Source organism: Eutrigla gurnardus (genome assembly GCF_963514095.1).
Source record: "Eutrigla gurnardus genome assembly, chromosome: 14".
Classification (NCBI taxonomy): domain Eukaryota; kingdom Metazoa; phylum Chordata; class Actinopteri; order Perciformes; family Triglidae; genus Eutrigla; species Eutrigla gurnardus.
This window is the reverse complement of record NC_139937.1, coordinates 14,699,922-14,718,486: the sequence shown is the minus strand read 5'-3', so window position 1 is coordinate 14,718,486 and position 18,565 is coordinate 14,699,922. Positions and strand designations below refer to the sequence as shown.

Genomic DNA, 18,565 nt, shown 5'->3' with positions numbered 1-18,565 from the left:
GCTGGTTTTTTTTTTATTTATTTTTTTATTTTATGTGTTGAAATTTCGCTTTCCATCCTGAATCCCAAATGTCCTAAAATAAAAGGAAAAATATAGCCTATATATTAAATTACATTTTTTTCTCATATGTTGCATTCATTTGATGAATTATTAACCTGGAAAAGGTTATAAACCTTCTGGTGTTATTTTGAATTAAACTGGTCATGAATTCTAGTCTGATGTCAGTTTTAGATCTGTTTCCAATGTTTCCACCTCCACGGGAGTCACCACTATGAGTAAACAGGCTTGTTTCAGATAAGTTGTGACTTGCCTCGAAAATAATCAAGTGTCAGCTTGACTTGCCAAGGCAGAGGTAGCAGACATAGAGGCTTTGCACACTGCACTGAGTGAGCTGTTAGCCTGAGGCTAAAGCTTTCACAGTGACACAAACCTGGTGCATTTCAGAGTGGGCTAACCTTGACTTTAGGAGTTTTTCAGGGCAACAAATTCTCACTCTCAACTCATCAAATACGGACGCATGGCTAGTGGCCCTCAGTTTTGAATAAATATATGTAGGAAAGGTACAGGCCCCAAGGGGTTAAAAAGCTGTGCAGGGTCCAGGAACCCTTGGTGATATGCTTTGCTCTCATCAGTGACTGAAAACCAGGAGCTACCAGGGAGTCTAGCATATCCTGGATCCTTTGAATCTGGTGCCTGTCTGAGGTTATTTGGACTGTGACACTCGCACAGAAAAGACACTCTTAGTCCAAACATTAGTACAGTGATCCCAAATTTGCAGAACAACCCTTTATAGGAATTTAATCAATCAATTTAATACAATATATAAATAGTGTGTCTGCTGCATGCTAACCTGTAAATAATCTGGATAATCCCATCAGGTTTATCATGACAATAATTCATTATGTGAGGTATCCATCTGCTCTCATGGTGGTCCACATTCACCTTCAGGTTCCTTTTCCTGATTCATCTCCCCACAGCGTGACTGTCAGTTTGTTCTGTGGCACCCTCGGGTGGTGGATGACTGCTACCACACCTGGAGGACCTGGGATTGAGGTCCTAGAGGGATTCCATTCACCACCACTGTATTTGGATGTTCTTGTTGAGATGACTAACTGAGAAAATGTGAAGAGCCCTTCAATGATTGAGTCTTGTCATCAGACAAAGAACACATGAAGTATCATGCAGACTTTTACTTTTTAAACCCACTTCATCACTCAGACGTACTGCAGTGTTGAAGACAGATGTAACTTCTCCACTGAAACCTTTAAGAATACTATTCTAGTCAACCGTACCAGTTTGATGTAACTTCAGATGTGACGGTCATATCTTTGAGCTTTTATACGATTAATCGTGTAGTATCCAGTAATGGCTTCACATAGAAGTACAATATCATAGATGAATGTATACTTATCTTTTTAAATGAGAGGCTTCACAGTGCATCTTGTCTCCTTTGGTCATCTGGTCTGGTCTGGTCCGGTCTGCTCTCTCTAAAAGACAAAATTAAGTGTAGAAAATAGTTACTAAATCATGTCAACAACATTAAAATATCTTAAATGTGTGTTAAAGACAGATCTTATCTCAGCCCTCTGACGAAGTTTGAGAAAAATGAACTAGAAGTGCAAAAATGCTGACTCATTTCTGAGTTTGATGACTCATTCCTGCAGCACTCTATTATGAATTGTTAAACCATGAATGTTTAATATTTGTCTCCTGTCTCAATTTGAAGACTGGCTTGCGGGCTCAGGGAAAGGGACATGTCTGCACATGTGCAGTGGACCGCCCGATACAGACGCAAAGCAAGGAGGTCAAAAAGAGGGGGAGTTTCAGCGTTGTCATATCGTTGGGGTACAATGCATGAGATCTGGCCTGCACTTTGCAAAAGGCTCACTAGCTGGCGTGTGATCATAGAACAAAGGGATGATTGATTTGTTTCACTGAGGCGTCTGCAGTTAGCCTCAGTTCGGGAATATACTTTATACAAAAAGTAAAGATGTGAGGAAGGAGGACCGTGTGCCATTAAGTTAATCTAATTTTAAATAAAAATGTTATTGTGCCGAAAGAGCACCGGAGTGGACACCATCCCCATACTCCATGTCAAAGTACGTTAAATGCAGTATGGCAAAAATACCAGGATGTCTTACTGCATACATTTTGCAGTCTGCAAGCCAGCAAGCTTTTTCTGACCCACAGCAAGAGGGTCAAAGTTCAAGGTGCAGTGTATTGATAGAATTATAGAAACTGAATGCAGACTGCACGCATCACTACATACTTTGTAACGGCAGCTGCAGCGTGTACTTAAAGTAAAAAGAAAAAGAAATGTGATTTGAAAAACAGTACATGTCTAAGCCTTTAATAGCCTTGAAGCAAACCAGGAAGAGGGAACTTTTTGGGGGTCATGTGATGAGTGGCTGAGACAGTATCCAGTTTTCACAATGCTGGAGAACTGCACCCACACCCACCCACACACCCACACACACACACACACACACACACACACGAGGCAGCTATCAGGTCACTCAATAACACCCTTGTAGCGACACAAAGGCTTGTTAAAGATTTATACTTTAATTGACACGTTTTCACGGTGTGTTTACAGGATAACGGCTTTAGGGTTGAAGCCGCGGCCTAATTCACTGGATTAGCTCATTGTTCCTCACCTCAGATAAAGACTCACAGCCGCTGTGGAGACTTAAACAATTCAATCAATCAATCATCATTTATTTGTCATTGCCATAAATAACAATGAAATTCCGTTGGAGCATACAACCTTACATAGTGAAAAGTGCATAGTGCAAAAAGTGCAAAATGTGCAATGGTGCAGAATCCCACGGGCATATCACGTACACGAAAGAAGGACAAAAACACAAGGGGCACCAGAGTACATTGTCAGAGGTGGTATAGTGTGTGCTGCAGCAATGCAGAGACCAGTTCACAGTTATTGTAAGATGGAGTATGGTTACTGTCCATGTGAGGGGGGGAGAGAGAGGAGGGGGGCACTGTTCAGCAGCCTCACTGCCTGAGGGTACAGGCTGTGGGCCATTCTGGTGGTTCTGGCAGATAAGGCCCTGTACCTTCTACCTGAGGGCAGCAGGTGGAACAGGTGATGGGCCGGGTGGTGTTGGTCATGCAGGATGTTACGCACTCTCTTCAGACAGCGGGAGGTGTAGATGGTACTGATCTCTGGTAGAATGGTCCCCATGATTTTCCCCGCTGTTTTTACCACCCGCTGGAGTGCCTGCTGTTCGGCCTTAGTGCAGCTGGAGAACCACACAAGGAAACCGTACGTCAGAACACTGCTGATGGCACAGTTGTAGAAGTTCACCATCAGCTGTTTCTGGATCCTGGCATTCTTCAGTTGCCTCAGGTAGTAGAGCCGTTGCTGGGCCTTTCCTACTGCTGAGGCGGTGTTGATGCCCCAGGACAGGTCCTCAGTGATGGTCACTCCCAGGAATTTGAAGTGCGCCACCCTCTCCACCGCCTCGCTGCCGATAGAGAGTGGAAGGTGGTTGTTTTGTATGAGGGGCCGTCAGGGACATAATTCAGAATGACCTCTCACACACCCATGTGAAATGCTCTCATATACACTACTGAAACACTCTCACATAAACAACTGAAAAAGTATTTGCTCACACACACTACTGAAACGCTCTCACACACACTACTGAAACGCTCTCACACACACTACTGAAACGCTCTCATACACACTACTAAAACGCTCTCACACACACTTCTAAAATGCTCTCATACATACAAGTAAGACTCTCTCACACACACTACTAAAACGCTCTCACACACACTACTAAAACGCTCTCACACACACTGCTAAAACGCTCTCATACATACAAGTAAAACACTCTCACATACACTACTAAAATGCTCTCGTACACACTACTTCACTTTAATTTGTAAGAGGATTTTACTTGGTTATATGAGAGCGTTTTAGTAGTGTGTGTGAGAGCGTTTTAGTAGTGTGTGTGAGAGTGTTTTACTTGTATGTATGAGAGCGTTTTAGTAGTGTGTGTGAGAGCGTTTTAGTAGTGTGTATGAGAACGTTTCAGTAGTGTATGTGAGAGCGTTTTACTTGTATGTATGAGAGCGTTTTAGTAGTGTGTGTGAGAGCGTTTTAGTAGTGTGTATGAGAGCGTTTTAGTAGTGTGTGTGAGAGCGTTTTAGTAGTGTGTGTGAGAGCGTTTTAGTAGTGTGTATGAGAGCGTTTCAGTAGTGTGTGAGAGCGTTTCAGTAGTGTGTGTGAGAGCGTTTTACTTGTATGTATGAGAGCGTTTTAATAGTGTGTGTGAGAGCGTTTTAGTAGTGTGTATGAGAGCGTTTTAGTAGTGTGTGTGAGAGCGTTTTAGTAGTGTGTGTGAGAGCGTTTTAGTAGTGTATGTGAGAGCGTTTTACTTGTATGTATGAGAGCGTTTTAGTAGTGTGTGTGAGAGCGTTTTAGTAGTGTGTGTGAGAGCGTTTCAGTAGTGTGTGTGAGAGCGTTTAAGTAGTGTGTGTGAGCAAATACTTTTTCAGTTGTTTATGTGAGAGTGTTTCAGTAGTGTATATGAGAGCATTTCACATGTGTGTGTGAGAGGTAATTCTGAATTATGTCCCAGACGGCCCCTCATAGTTTTGTCTCTTTTTGCGGGGGTCCACAATAATCTCCTTGGTCTTCTTGATGTTCAGTATGAGATTATTACCCACACACCATGCTGCTAGATGTTGCACTTCAGTCCTGTAATCCGTCTCATTATTGTTGTTGATGAGTCCGAGCACTGTGGTGTCGTTGGCGAATTTAACAATGAGATTGGAGGGAGAAGAAGCAGAGCAGTCATGTGTGTACAGGGTGTAGAGCAGAGGACTGAGCACACACCCTTGGGGAGCCCCGGTGTTGATTGAAAGGGTGGAGGACGTGTACTTGTCCACTCTCACACTCTTTGTTCGGTTTATGAGGAAGTCCACAATCCAGTTGCACAGTGAGATGTTTAGTCCAAGATGATGTAATTTAGCTTGGAGCTTGAAAGGCCGGATTGTATTAAAGGCCGAGCTAAAGTCGACAAAGAGGAGTCTCGCATAGGTGTTCTTCTGCTCAAGATGCTCCAGTAGTGAATGAAGCACAATGGCAATAGCGTCCTCAGTCGACCTGTTCTGTTTGTACGCAAACTGGTGTGGATCAAGTGTTGGTGGTATTGCGCCTTTAATGTGTTTGATGACCAGTCTCTCAAGGCATTTGGCGGGAATGGGGGTGAGTGCCACAGGTCTGTAGTCATTCAGACACGTGACATTTGACTGCTTGGGGATGGGAACAATGGTGGCTGCCTTGATGCAGGCGGGGACCCATGATGTAGACAGTGATGTGTTGTAGATGGAGGTGAAGACATCCGTTAACTCCGCAGCACAGTCTTTCAGCACCCGGCCCAGCACGCCGTCCGGCCCGGCTGCCTTCCTGATGTTAATGCTGCGGAGGACACGTCTCACCTCATGAGAGCTCAGGACTGGAGCAGGGTCAGAGGAAGGAATGGGGGGCAGCACAGAGTCTGTGTTTTCCCTGTCAAAGCAGGTGTAGAAGTTGTTTAAGTCCTCAGCCAGGGTGGCACCATCTGAGGGAGATGTTACTGTTGCCTTGCTCTTGTAGTCTGTGATGGCCTTGATGCCCTCCCATACCTGCCCGGAGTTCGTCGAGTTGTTGAAACAGGCTTCAATACGCCTCCTGTGTTGTTGTTTGGCAGTATTGATGCCCTTCCTCAGTGCAGCCCTGGCTCTGCTGTATGCCTCAGGATCCCCAGAGCTATGTGCCAAGTCCCTGGCTCGAATTACATAGCAAAGATACAATCTGTATGACTTACTTGGCAGCAGTTTGGCAGTTTAGTGAGGAATAACTCGTAGACACGTGCCTGATATATTTAAAGACATTATTAACACACTGTTGGTTTGTTAACTCATGTCTGTTCATACAGATTTCATTCTAGCTCCCGAGAAGGATGTTGTGAGGGTCCTTGATTATTTTCAACCCCACTGTATGATCACCTGAGTGGCAGTCAGAACGCATAATCCTTATGAAGTTCTACTTAAACACAGAGTAAACACCCTTATCCATTGCTGGTGTGCTTGTGCAGGACAAAACTTAAGGGCATAAGTCTGACACAGATCGGTCCCTCGCTGGTGTCCACAGACAGGCTAGTTTGGGCTGGTATGTTTCAGTTGTCTCAAGTAATACTGATATGAACTCTACAGATAACCAGAGTGTCACAATAATAAAAAAAACAAAGATTCCACTTCAAAAATTTGGTCACAAACCTGGAAATATACACTATTTGCAAAGGTTCAGGGAAGTGGTGTTGTGATATACAGGTATTAACGATAACCCTGATATTTCTTTTTAAGTATTGATATCAATAATACACTAATTCTGATATTGTGTAAAAAAAAGGGCTATATTTATATATATAGCTACAATAACAAACACAGAGGGCTACTTCCTGGGTTAAATTTGGTTCAGACTCACAGACAAACCTTAAAATGAGTTGTGTAAAATTAGTTTTTACCTGCCCACCTATTCGTTGTTTTGCCAGGGTCAGGTTTCGCTAAAGCTCTCTGACAAACTCAGCACGGCCAGTCCAAAGTGTGATCACAATGGTTACACATGGAATAAAATCTAGTTCATATTAAAATGATAAAAAAATAAGATCCAAGCACAATATACCGGTTTCCCCTCTAATTGCTGTACCAATATTGACCACAAGATGGAGCAGATTGGTTTAAGTATAAAAGACAGACTGTCCTCCTCGAGAAAACGACCACATAGGTCGTGTGTCAAGCACCGAATTACGACCATATGTTACGTTTCAAAATAGCGCGCCCTCTAGCGGCCAAGTAAATATCGACACTCCGGTGTCTCAGACGATCGCCCCCCGTCAATCATCGGCAGAGACCCCCCCCACACGTCGACCTAAACCTACCCCCCCCCCCGCGCGTGCGCGGACGATTGCCCCTCGTCAATCATCGGCGGAGACCCCCTCCACACGTCGACCTAACCCTAACCTTAACCACTACTATCGTTGCGGAAGAATCTCCGCAATACGCTCCCAGAGGTCGTATATTTGAGGACGTGACACACGACCTATTTGGTCGTATGAGTTGGAGGGCTTGTTGCAGAAAGAAGATGATGGTGAAAGCATCATCCCCTGAACATCTTGAGTGTTGGGAGTTATTGTGCTCTATGTCTGTGACTATACCGGCTAGGAAAAGACAGGAGTGCTGGTGGAAACACATAACAACAGCCCTGTTCAGCTGGAAAATCCAAACTACAACGATTTGTCAGGCTGCAAATCTGATCTGTCAAAGTCAAAGTCAAAGTCAGCTTTATTGTCAAGTGTGCTAATATGCATGACATACAGCACAGATGAAATTTCAGTCCTCGGACCCAGTGCAAAACGGCATGTAAACACTAAAATTAAAAATAACAATTTAAAATTTAAAATATATACAACATATAATATATCAGTGACAATAGGCAGTAAAGTGACAGGTATGGTTATAAATAGAAATAGAATAGAATAAATAGACAGTAACATTGAACTGTTGAACTGTTGAATTGCAATGACCATTTGTATGAAGTGAGGTAGAGCGGTAATGTTCATTTTAAGGTGAGGTAGTGCAGTGAAGTGCAAATAGCAGGTGGGAGGGGTTAGCAGACCCCGAGTTCAGAATGTAATGTGTGTGTGTGTGTGTGTGAGTGTGGGGGGGGGGGGGGGGGGGGGGGGGGCATGGTGTCAGATGACGGAGGGGAGGGGGGGTGTAAGGGTGGCTGTGGCAGGGGGCAGAGGCAGAGAGGGGAGGGGGGGCAGAGCAGGGAGGGAGTTGAGTCTCCTGACTGCCTGGTGGCAGAAACTGTCTTTAAGCCTGCTGGTTTTGACCCGGAGACTCCGCAGTCTCCTCCCCGACGGCAGCAGGCTGAAGAGGCTGTGGGAGGGGTGGGTGGGGTCACCTGCGATCCTGATGGCTCTGCGGGTGAGGCGGGTATTGTATATGTCCAGCAGGGGGGGGGGGGGGGGGGGGGGGGGGAGAGACACCAATAATCCTCTCGGCTGCCCTCACGATGCGCTGCAGAGTCTTGCGGCAGGACACGGTGCAGGCGCCGTACCACACGGTGATGCAGCTGGAGAGGATGCTCTCGATGGTGCCTCTGTAGAAAGTGTGCATGATGGGGGTCGGGGCTCTTGCTCTCCTGAGCTTGCGGAGGAAGTACAGGCGCTGGTGTGCTTTCTTGGCCAGTGATGCTGTGTTGTTACACCAGGACAGGTCTTCAGAGATGTGCACTCCCAGGAACTTGGTGGAAACTTCAGGAGAGGAGGTGAGACCTAGCAGTAAGGCAGCGTTGGTTCTCTCTACATTGTAAGCATAGAAAACTTGGATTGATAAAGGACATCGTCTTTTTTTTTCTGACAGTGTAGATCCCTTCCCTGTGAGACCCACCAGGTGATCACATGTGCTCTGGGTGGCTCTGCAGGCAGGAGATCATCTCTTGGACCGGCTTCCCCTCGAAGCAAATCTGATAGACTGCTGTGAACAGAGGGAACCTGGAGAGAGGACGGAGACAATCAGACACGTGGAGGGAATCATGAAACATACCGGAACACCGATGATGATAAGACAGACGCCCACTTCAGACAGACAGGTAGCTAAAGAAAGAGACTGATGAATACAGACGTGTCCACCAGGCCCTTCTGTTTGAGGATGTGGTAGACCTCAGCCGAGGTGGCAGGACCCTGGAGCTTCTGACCATTCAGCATCTCCTTCTCCAGCTCCTCGATGCTCTAGTAAGACGAGCAGAAGATGCAGATTAAAGGCACTGGAAAATCATGCTATTCATAAGAAAGTAGCTGCATTTAAATCTCTTTTAAATAGAAAGGTCCAGTGACATTGTCTCTAGTGTCTCGTGCACTCACCTTCCCCGTTTTAGAGAAGGCCTCTGCCACTCGACGGTTGCGGCCGCCGTAGCAGGTAGTAATGAGGTCAGCCACGTCGCAGCTCTCCAGGAAGGTTTCCGTGCAAACAGAGCCGTTGCTGCGATAGGGGGGGGGGGGGGGGGGGGGGATAGACACCAATAAACGGTGAAAAGTGAAAGTGTGCATGTCAGTCACACGCAGTCAGAGACATGGATAAGTTTAGGTTTATCCTGGACGTTGTCAACCAACAGAACAGCCTGGGTTGCGGCTTGGTCGCCCTGCTCACAGCAGGGGGGGAGCAGATCTTCTCCTCGGTGGTCTTCAACTGCCCCTGCAACAACCTGAACTTCGTCTACGGCATGGTGTTCCTGCTGGTGCCCGCCCTGGCCCTGCTGCTTCTGGGTTACATCCTGAACAAGACGACGTGGAAGCTGTTGACGGGTCTGTTCGAGAGCAGGGACTCGCTGCGTAACTGCAAAAGGCTGGCCGCCGCCTTCACGGTCCTCTGGCGGATCAGCACCACCGCGCTGGTCGCGCCCTGCAGCTGGATCGCCGTGGCTCTGCTCAACGGGAAGTACTACGAGTGTGTCATGACCGGGGCCAACGTGACCGCGTATACCGCGTACCTGTGTACAGAGGAGAGCTCCCAGGTCGAGTGTCAGCAGCAGCTGCACCGGTTCCCCTGCGGGACGGGCATCGATGCAAGCCTGTCCACGGTCCGCAACGATGTCCTGCTCAACCTGAAGGCTCAGTCTCAGGTCAGTGCTGCAAATCAAACAGTTAGAGATGCTTCAATCTGTGGGGTTGGCTTTGGAAGGGTGATGTGTATAGTGATGATAATACAGTTTTTAACTGTAATATATTATATCAGGCTGTATAATTATAGGGGAAAAGTTCAAAAACTTTGTGCTGCATATTTAACTTCATCATAAACAGAGTAGGCCACACAAAAAAGAGGGAAAATAACTCTTCAAACCACTGCAGCAAAATGAATATGGCATGTATAGGATTAGCTTTATCCATCCATCCATCCATCCATTTTCTACCGCTTATCCTGTATTTAGGGTCACGGGGGGGCTGGAGCCGATCCCAGCTGTCATTGGGCGAAGGCAGGGTACTACCTGGACAGGTCGCCAGTCTATCACAGGGCCAACATGTAGAGACAAACAAGCAGTCACGCTCACATTCACACCTACGGTCAATTTAGAGTCACCAATCAACCTATCCCCATCCTGCATGTCTTTGGACTGTGGGAGGAAGCCGGAGAACCCGGAAGGATTAGCTTTAGTCATACACAAATGTTGAATAGTCAGATGAAGACATGTTTTTCTTCAAATGCTTCCCTGCTAGGATTACACCAATATAAAGGAAGCAAGAACCTACAGTTCTACTTTCTTATAATTGTCAGAAAAACATTCTTCCTTTACTGCATAAGCGCCGGTGGGCACATGAAAAGAAAGACAAATATAGTAATGAAGGAAGTTGTAAACCCCTGCTGTAATGATTGTAAAACTTTACAATGAGGAACACAACACTTTCAGTAGTCACTAGGGAAAAGATGAGGAACTAGTAACTATTTAGTATGATGCATCACTTTAAACATACTTGGGGACACCACAGAACACCACCTGTCATTACCAGATTTGTGCCACTTCAGAGTTACTCAGAAATTATTGAAAGGTGGTTCACAGATATTCATTCAGTCATTGAATCTTCAGTCTGTTCTCTAGTAACTCAACTTTATGGTCCCCAACTACAAATGATTAGAAAATAACTGGTTATCGCTTCATCATTTATGAAGTTGATCCTGATTAGTTTCTCACTCGTTTCTCAATTAGAGCTCGGGCCATCTTCTTGTAAAACAATATATTTACCAAATTCTCACTACATTCAATTTAATCTTCTATTCAATTTTATTTATAGTGTCATATCAACAACAACAGTTATCTCAGACATTGGCGAGAAAAAACTGCTTGCATAGTAGTTATAGTAGTAGTAATATTAGCAGTAGAAGTCCATGGGGGGGAGGGGAGGACCAGCCCCCAGCTCCATATAGATCTCCAACATGTTGCCGTGGAGCAAAAAGCAATCAATGTTGAAAAATGATCATGTCAGTAAATTCTCACAGCGCACCATTAAAAGGTTAATCACAAAATCACACTCTAATGCAAAAAACTGATGAGGCAGTGATAGAAAAGCAACTTGAGTTTACTGCGAGGTAAAATTACTGTTTGTGTCAATGGAGCGTGGTGGCTTTAAAGACAGCACAGATAACGTCTTCACTGCCGTCTTACGTAAAGTTTAAGCTGCGGGAGAAGCACTTACAAACCCACTACACCTCCAAACTATCCCTTTTAATGTGATCAAACTGAATTCTAAATCCATGCTGCGTGTGACCACAGATCCTGGGTTGGCTGCTCATCGCCTCCATCATGTTGTCCAACCTGCTGCTGTACTGTCTGGCCCGCTGCACCTCCCCCATCAGCTACATGCAGCTCCAGTTCTGGAGAGCCTACTCTCAGGAGGAGAGCAACATGTTCGATACATGCATTGCTGAACACGCCAAACAGCTCGCCAAGAGGAACACGAAGAGCTTCTTCGACCAGACACTGCCTGAAGATATCACCATCCCCACCAACAAGGACTGGGAGAAGGTCTCCTCCCTCTACAAGTTCAGCACAGATGACCTCCACTACAGTACCTTGCACGAGTACGTGGAGAGCGACAGGAGGATGGCTTCGGTCACCTCGCTGTGACTAAGAAAAACTTGTACATGCCTTTATTACTAGTAGGCTAGACTACTGTAATGGTCTCCTTGCAGGTCTTCCGAAAAAAAACTGTCAGGCAGCTACAGCTTGTTCAGAACGCTGCTGCTAGAGTTCTTACAAAGACCAAAAAATGAGAGCACATTACACCAATTCTTAAATCCTTACATTGGCTCCCTGTATGTCAGAGGATTGATTTCAAAATCCTCCTGCTCACATATAAATCACTACATGGTCTAGGACCGAAGTATATCACTGATATGCTCCCACTACATAAGCCTTCTAGACCACTAAGATCTTCTGAGACCAATCTGTTAGTGATTCCCAGAGTAAACAACAATCACGGGAGAGCATCGTTTAGTCACTATGCAACAAATGGCTGGAATAAACTTCCTGAAGATGTAAGACTTGCCCCAACTCTGACCACTTTTAAAACTAGACTGAAAACTTTTATGTTCACCATAGCTTTCTGCTAAATCTTTTAATGTCTGCACTGTTTTTAATTATTGCAAATATGTTTTCATTCTCCTTTCTTTCTGTAATGCATTTTTAAATTTGCCTTTATTTTCTTTTAATTCTTCTATTTTTTTTCACTTTGTTGTATGATGTGAAGCACTTTGAGTCTGCCTTGTGTATGAAATGTGCTATACAAATAAAGTTGCCTTGCCTTGCCTTGCCTTGCTGCCGGACTGCAGAAACAGTGCCTGAACAATCCATTGGATTTTGGATTATTGCATAAAATAAAATATTGCATTCTGTTTATTCACTGACATATTTTATATCCTAGAACAAAACGTTAAAATCTCTTAAACTTGGTTTAGACCAACCAAAAACCCAGAAAAGTGGCTGCACTTCTCTATTGCTGGACCCGCTGGAGGAAAGGGAGGCATGGGAGAACCAGAACCCGGACTGCGTGGGGCAGAATGTCAAAAGGAGGTTTTCTAAAGGGAAAACATGTGGCTCCTATAATGTGGCTCTCGGTGGCCCTGCTCAATGGGACCTTTTACGAGTGTGCCGTCAGTGGTCTCGATGACAATGTGGTGGTGGAGCTGTTCTGTAAAAACAAGACCATGAAGTGCCGGGAGGAGCTGGCCCGGGTGCCCTGTGACCGGTCCAAGCTGTCCAGTGATGAGCGCATGGAGCTGCTGCTAATGTTCAGGGCCCAGTCACAGGTAAGATAAACACCACACAGGATTAAACTACTCACACAGTTCTCCTGTGGATCTGGAGGAGCTTCATCAAGTCTAGAAAATACCCCTGATGATGTCATAGGGAGACACAAATTTACAACAAATTTACAAAAGATCATGGTCACAGAGGGTCTAATGAAAGATGCTATCCAGTTGCATTAAGGGAAATGTAGGATCCAGTGATCCATTCTAGGGACTAAAACCAAGGATATGTCATAGGCATTGGTAGTGTTGAAATGCCAATACCAAGATAATGTAACCCATCATGTGAATAGAAGCTGTTTGTGTATCATTGGTAATTATAATATTTCATTAATATTTAAATAAATCTGCAACAGAGCTGATTATGTGGTCAAAATACTAAAAGACAAAAAAGGAAGGTTGTTTTGTTAGATCCTCCCAGTTTTGTAAACGCCCAAACCCTGATCACATCACTATGACATCATCAGGGAGGGTTATTTGTCTAGACTCCAAAAAGCTCCCCCCCCGAGCCACAGACGACATTCTGCAACTATTCTAAGGCTGTGGGACAAATCATGTGAAAACATCACATGACTTCAGCATGTTAGTACTGATTAATGCATGAGGCTGACTTTTCTAGAGAGTTCTTTTTGCACTACAATTGCATTACTCATATCACAGTGGCATTGCACATGGCGAGGAGGCGTCTGGAGCGCCTACCAAAACCACACTGTGAAATAAGACAACCCATCATCATTCAACATGGAATTCAACAAGCCCTTCAAGTTTTTTTCCCTTCCTATGTCACATGAAGGCTCATATTCATAGCCAATCAGAGCATACTGGGCTTTATTCGGGAGGGGCCCTTAAAGAGGCAGGTGACTCCAGGTATATTCAAGCAGACAGTATGAGATAAAGAATGTCTTTTGAACATTAAAGCACATTTATGTTCACGGTACCTCTGCAGATCCTGGGCTGGTGCATCATCATCATTGCTGCCGTCGGGGGCCTCCTCGGTACCTGCTGCAGAAACTGTCGCTCCAAGGTCAGCTACCTGCAACTCACATTCTGGAAACGCTATGTGGAGAAGGAGAAGGAGCGCTTCAATAGCTTCGCTTTGGACTACGCTACCAAACTGGCGGAGAGAAACCTGCAGAGCTTCTTTGAGAACAAGGACCCTGAGCCGTTCCCTTTCCCCAACCACAAGGCATGGGAGGAGATCTCTGCACACTACACCTTCTCCAGGAGTGAGCAGTACTACAGCACGTTGCAGCGGTACGTGGAGAGGACGGACAGGGACTTCACGCCGGAGAAGAGACCTGTTTTGGACTACGACCATGGGATAGAGATGCACTGAGAAAGGGCAAACGGTGATGACACTGTCATCGCTGTTGGTATGTAACTCAATAGTCTGTTGTATGTGCAAGTTTGACTCAGGATAAGCTGTCCCTCAACGCTGCCCTGTCAGTATACTCTGAAGAATGGACCGATTGCCAAACTGCAATGGTGCGACTTTCTCGAAGCACTAAGCTAACGAATGGCATAACCACTAATTTATTAACACACTACTTCTCCCTACCTCCGTAACACTGCATGCATTTGAGGCATTGTATCACTAGCACAAAGTAAGTAATTAACATTAAGGAGCTGCAGTCAGGGCCGTAGCTACAACTGAAAACAGTGAGGTCATGACCTTTATTTCTGATAAATTGGGTATTGTAGCAACCTCCAGGATTGTCGTGGTTCGTGTCCTTTAAAACAGGCCAGCTATTGTTTTAACTAATAACACTAAGTGCTGATCATAGCAGGTGAGCAAGTCAGACATGGACTTGGACCCTTTTTTTAAAATCCTGGCTACGCCCCTGGTAAACATGCTAACCGTCTAAACAGGCCTTTGTATGGTACGCTGTATCATGTTTGACAGTGAAGGAAGAAGCGTTTTTTTTTTTCTTCTGTTAAAAGTGTGAAGCACAATCAATGTCATTATCTGTCAATTATTGGGGAACCAACTTTTGTTATTAAAGCTTTTTCAATTGAATTGCCTGTCTGGCGTCCTGCATTTGGGTCCTCCGTTTTGAGCTTTTAGCATTTATTTGCATCCTTGTGTGTCCTTAAATTTATAATCCTAACAGAAAATGCATTATGCCAAACTCCATTTCAGGGGTTGAAACAAGCCTGGACCAGTTTTTCTATGGGAACTGCGTCCCACGCAACGTATGAGACAAGGCGGTACCTTAAGGCTGGGTATTTTTTTTTTTTTTTTTTTTTTTTTATGTGTTGAAATTTCGCTTTCCATCCATTCATCCATCCAATCCCAAATGTCCTAAAATAAATGAAAAAATATAGCCTATATATTAAATTACATTTTTTTCTAATATGTTGCATTCATTTGATGAATTATTAACCTGGAAAACACTAACTACTTCTGGTGTTATTTCAAATTAAACTGGTCATGAATTCTAGTCTGATGTCAGTTTTAGATCTGTTTCCAATGTTTCCACCTTCATGGGAGTCACCACCATGAGTAAACAGGCTTGTTTCAGATAAGTTGTGACTTGCCTCGAAAATAATCAAGTGTCAGCTTGACTTGCCAAGGCAGAGGTAGCAGACATGAAGGCTTTGCACACTGCACTAAGTGAGCTGTTAGCCTGAGGCTAAAGCTTTCAACAGTGACACAAACCTGGTGCATTTCAGAGTGGGCTAACCTTGACTTTAGTCAGGACAACAAATTCTCACTCTCAACTCATCATACGGACACATGGCTAGTGGCCCTCAGTTTTGAATAAATATATGTAGGAAAGGGGGTTAAAGAGGTTAAAAAGCTGCGCAGGGTCCAGGAACCCTAGGTGATATGCTTTGCTCTCATCAATGACTGAAAACCAGGAGCTACCAGGGAGTCCAGCATATCCTGGATCCTTTGAATCTGGTGCCTGTCTGAGGTTATTTGGACTGTGACTCTCTCCCAGAGAAGACACTCTTATTCCAAACATTCGTATAATGATCCCAAATTTGTAGAACAACCCTTTATATGAATCAATTTAATATAATAAGTAGTGTGTCTGCTGCTTGCTACCCTGTCAATAATCTGGATAATCCCATCAGGTTTATCACGACAATAATTCATCATTTGAGGTATCCATCTGCTCTCATGGTGGTCCACATTCACCTTCAGGTTCCTTTTCCTGATTCATCTCCCCACAGTGTGACCGTCAGTTTGTTCTGTGGCACCCTCAGGTGGTGGATGACTGCTACCACACCTTCCTCAACGACTTACCGGTATGTTATTAATAAAAGGGAGGACCTGGGCTTGAGGTCCTAGAGGGATTCCATTCACCACCACTGTATCAACCGTACCAGTTTGATGTAACTTCAGATGTGACAGTCATATCTTTGAGCTTTTATACTTGTAGTATGGGATTAATCCTGTAGTATTTAACTGGATTTTGCAATTAAAAAATGCAATGGTAATTGAGTAAAATGTACTTCCAATAGGTGAGTAATACTGCTCGTGAAATTTACTTGAGTATTTTTTGTAAAGAAAAGGTGTTTTTAGGAAGTAAATGCTACTTAGAATTATGGAATAAAAATTACACAGGATTTCTGTGTGGAAAAACTTTCCTAGCTTTTTTTAAGTAAATGTTACTCCAAATTTTTTTCAGTGCAGTAATGGCTTCACATAGAAGTACAATATCATAGATGAATGTATACTTATCTTTTTAAATGAGAGGCTTCACAGTGCATCTTGTCTCCTTTGGTCATCTGGTCTGGTCTGGTCCGGTCTGCTCTCTCTAAAAGACAAAAATAAGTGTAGACATAGTTACTAAATCATGTCAACAACATTAAAATATCTTAAACGTGTGTTAAAGACAGATCTTATCTCAGGCCTCTGACGAAGTTTGAGAAAAATGAACTAGAAGTGCAAAAATGCTGACTCATTTCTGAGTTTGATGACTCATTCCTGCAGCACTCTATTATGAATTGTTAAACCATGAATGTTTAATATTTGTCTCCTGTCTCAATTCGAAGACTGGCTTGCGGGCTCAGGGAAAGGGACATGTCTGCACATGTGCAGTGGACCACCCGATACAGAAGCAAAGCAAGGAGGTCAAAAAGAGGGGGAGTTTCAGCGTTGTCATATCGTTGGGGTACAACGCATGAGATCTGGCCTGCACTTTGCAAAAGGCTCACTGGCTGGCGTGTGATCATACAAGGGGATGATTGATTTGTTTCATTGAGGCGTCCACAGTTGGCCTCAGTTCGGGAATATACTTTATACAAAAAGTAAAGATGTGAGGAAGGAGGACCGTGTGCCATTAAGTTAATCTAATTTTAAATTAAAATGTTATTGTGCCTAAAGAGCACTGGAGTGGACACCATCCCCCTACTCCATGTCAAATGCAGTATGCCAAAAATACGAGGATGTCTTACTGCATACATTTTGCAGTCTGCAAGCCAGCAAGCTTTTTCTGACCCACAGCAAGTGGGTCAAAGTTCAAGGTGCAGTGTATTGATAGAATTATAGAAACTGAATGCAGACTGCACGCATCACTACGTACTTTGTAACGGCAGCTGCAGCGTGTACTTAAAGTAAAAATAAAAAGAAATGGGATTTGAAAAACAGTACATGTCTAAGCCTTTAATAGCCGTGAAGCAAACCAGGAAGAGGGAACTTTTTTGGGGGTCATGTGATGAATGTAAAGTGGCTCTGAGACAGTATCCCTCCCCCCCCCCCCCCCCCACGCACGCACGCACGCACGCACGCACGCACGCGCACGCACACACACACACACACACACACACACACACACACACACACACACACACACACACACACACACACACACACACACACACACACGGCAGCTATCAGGTCACTCAATAACACCCTTGTAGCGACACAAAGGCTTGTTAAAGATTTATACTTTAATTGACACGTTTTCACGGTGTGTTTACAGGATAACGGCTTTAGGGCCTAATTCACTGGATTAGCTCATTGTTCCTCACCTCAGATAAAGACTCACAGCGGCTGTGGAGACTTAAACAATTACATAGCAAAGATACAATCTGTATGACTTACTTGGCAACAGTTTGGCAGTTTAGTGAGGAATAACTCGTAGACACGTGCCTGATATATTTAAAGACATTATTAACACACTGTAGGTTTGTTAACTCGTGTCTGTTCATACAGATTTCATTCTAGCTCCCGAGAAGGATGTTGTGAGGGTCCTTGATTATTTTCAACCCCACTGTATGTTCACCTGAGTGGCAGTCAGAACGCATAATCCTTATGAAGTTCTACTTAAACACAGAGTAAACACCCTTATCTTCTCCTTGTCCATTGCTGGTGTGCTTGTGCAGGACAAAACTTAAGGGCATAAGTCTGACAGATCGGTCCCTCGCTGGTGTCCACAGACAGGCTAGTTTGGGCTGGTATGTTTCAGTTGTCTCAAGTAATACTGATATGAACTCTACAGATAACCACAGTGCTGTCACAATAATAAAAAACAAAGATGCCACTTCAGAAATTTGGTCACAAACCTGGAAATATACACTATTTGCAAAGGTTCAGGGAAGTGGGGTTGTGATATACAGGTATTAACGATAACCCTAACCCTAGTATTGTTATCAATAATACACTAATTCTGATATTGTGTAAAAAAAGGGCTATATTTATATATATAGCTACAATAACAAACACAGAGGGCTACTTCCT

The 18,565-nt window shown here is 44.2% G+C and overlaps 1 protein-coding gene and 1 pseudogene across 2 annotated transcripts; one reads left to right on the top strand and one right to left on the bottom strand.

Annotated features, from left to right (window-relative positions):
* Positions 1-8,669: 8,669 nt before the first annotated feature.
* LOC311024817 (glycerol-3-phosphate dehydrogenase 1-like protein pseudogene) lies at positions 8,670-9,122 on the bottom strand (annotated as a pseudogene). The gene is made up of 2 exons (XR_014599328.1): positions 8,937-9,122; positions 8,670-8,804 (listed from the first exon to the last, which is right to left on the bottom strand). The product of XR_014599328.1 is annotated as a glycerol-3-phosphate dehydrogenase 1-like protein pseudogene (transcript).
* A 23-nt stretch (positions 9,123-9,145) lies between these two features.
* On the top strand, positions 9,146-14,890 carry LOC311024815 (calcium homeostasis modulator protein 6-like; the record flags this gene model as incomplete). The annotated part of the gene is made up of 4 exons (XM_084027393.1): positions 9,146-9,694; positions 11,339-11,677; positions 12,523-12,873; positions 13,820-14,890. 4 exons carry the CDS (start codon positions 9,146-9,148, stop codon positions 14,207-14,209), a joined length of 1,629 nt encoding a protein of 542 aa, XP_083883519.1. The 3' UTR covers positions 14,210-14,890.
* Between the last annotated feature and the right edge of the window lie 3,675 nt (positions 14,891-18,565).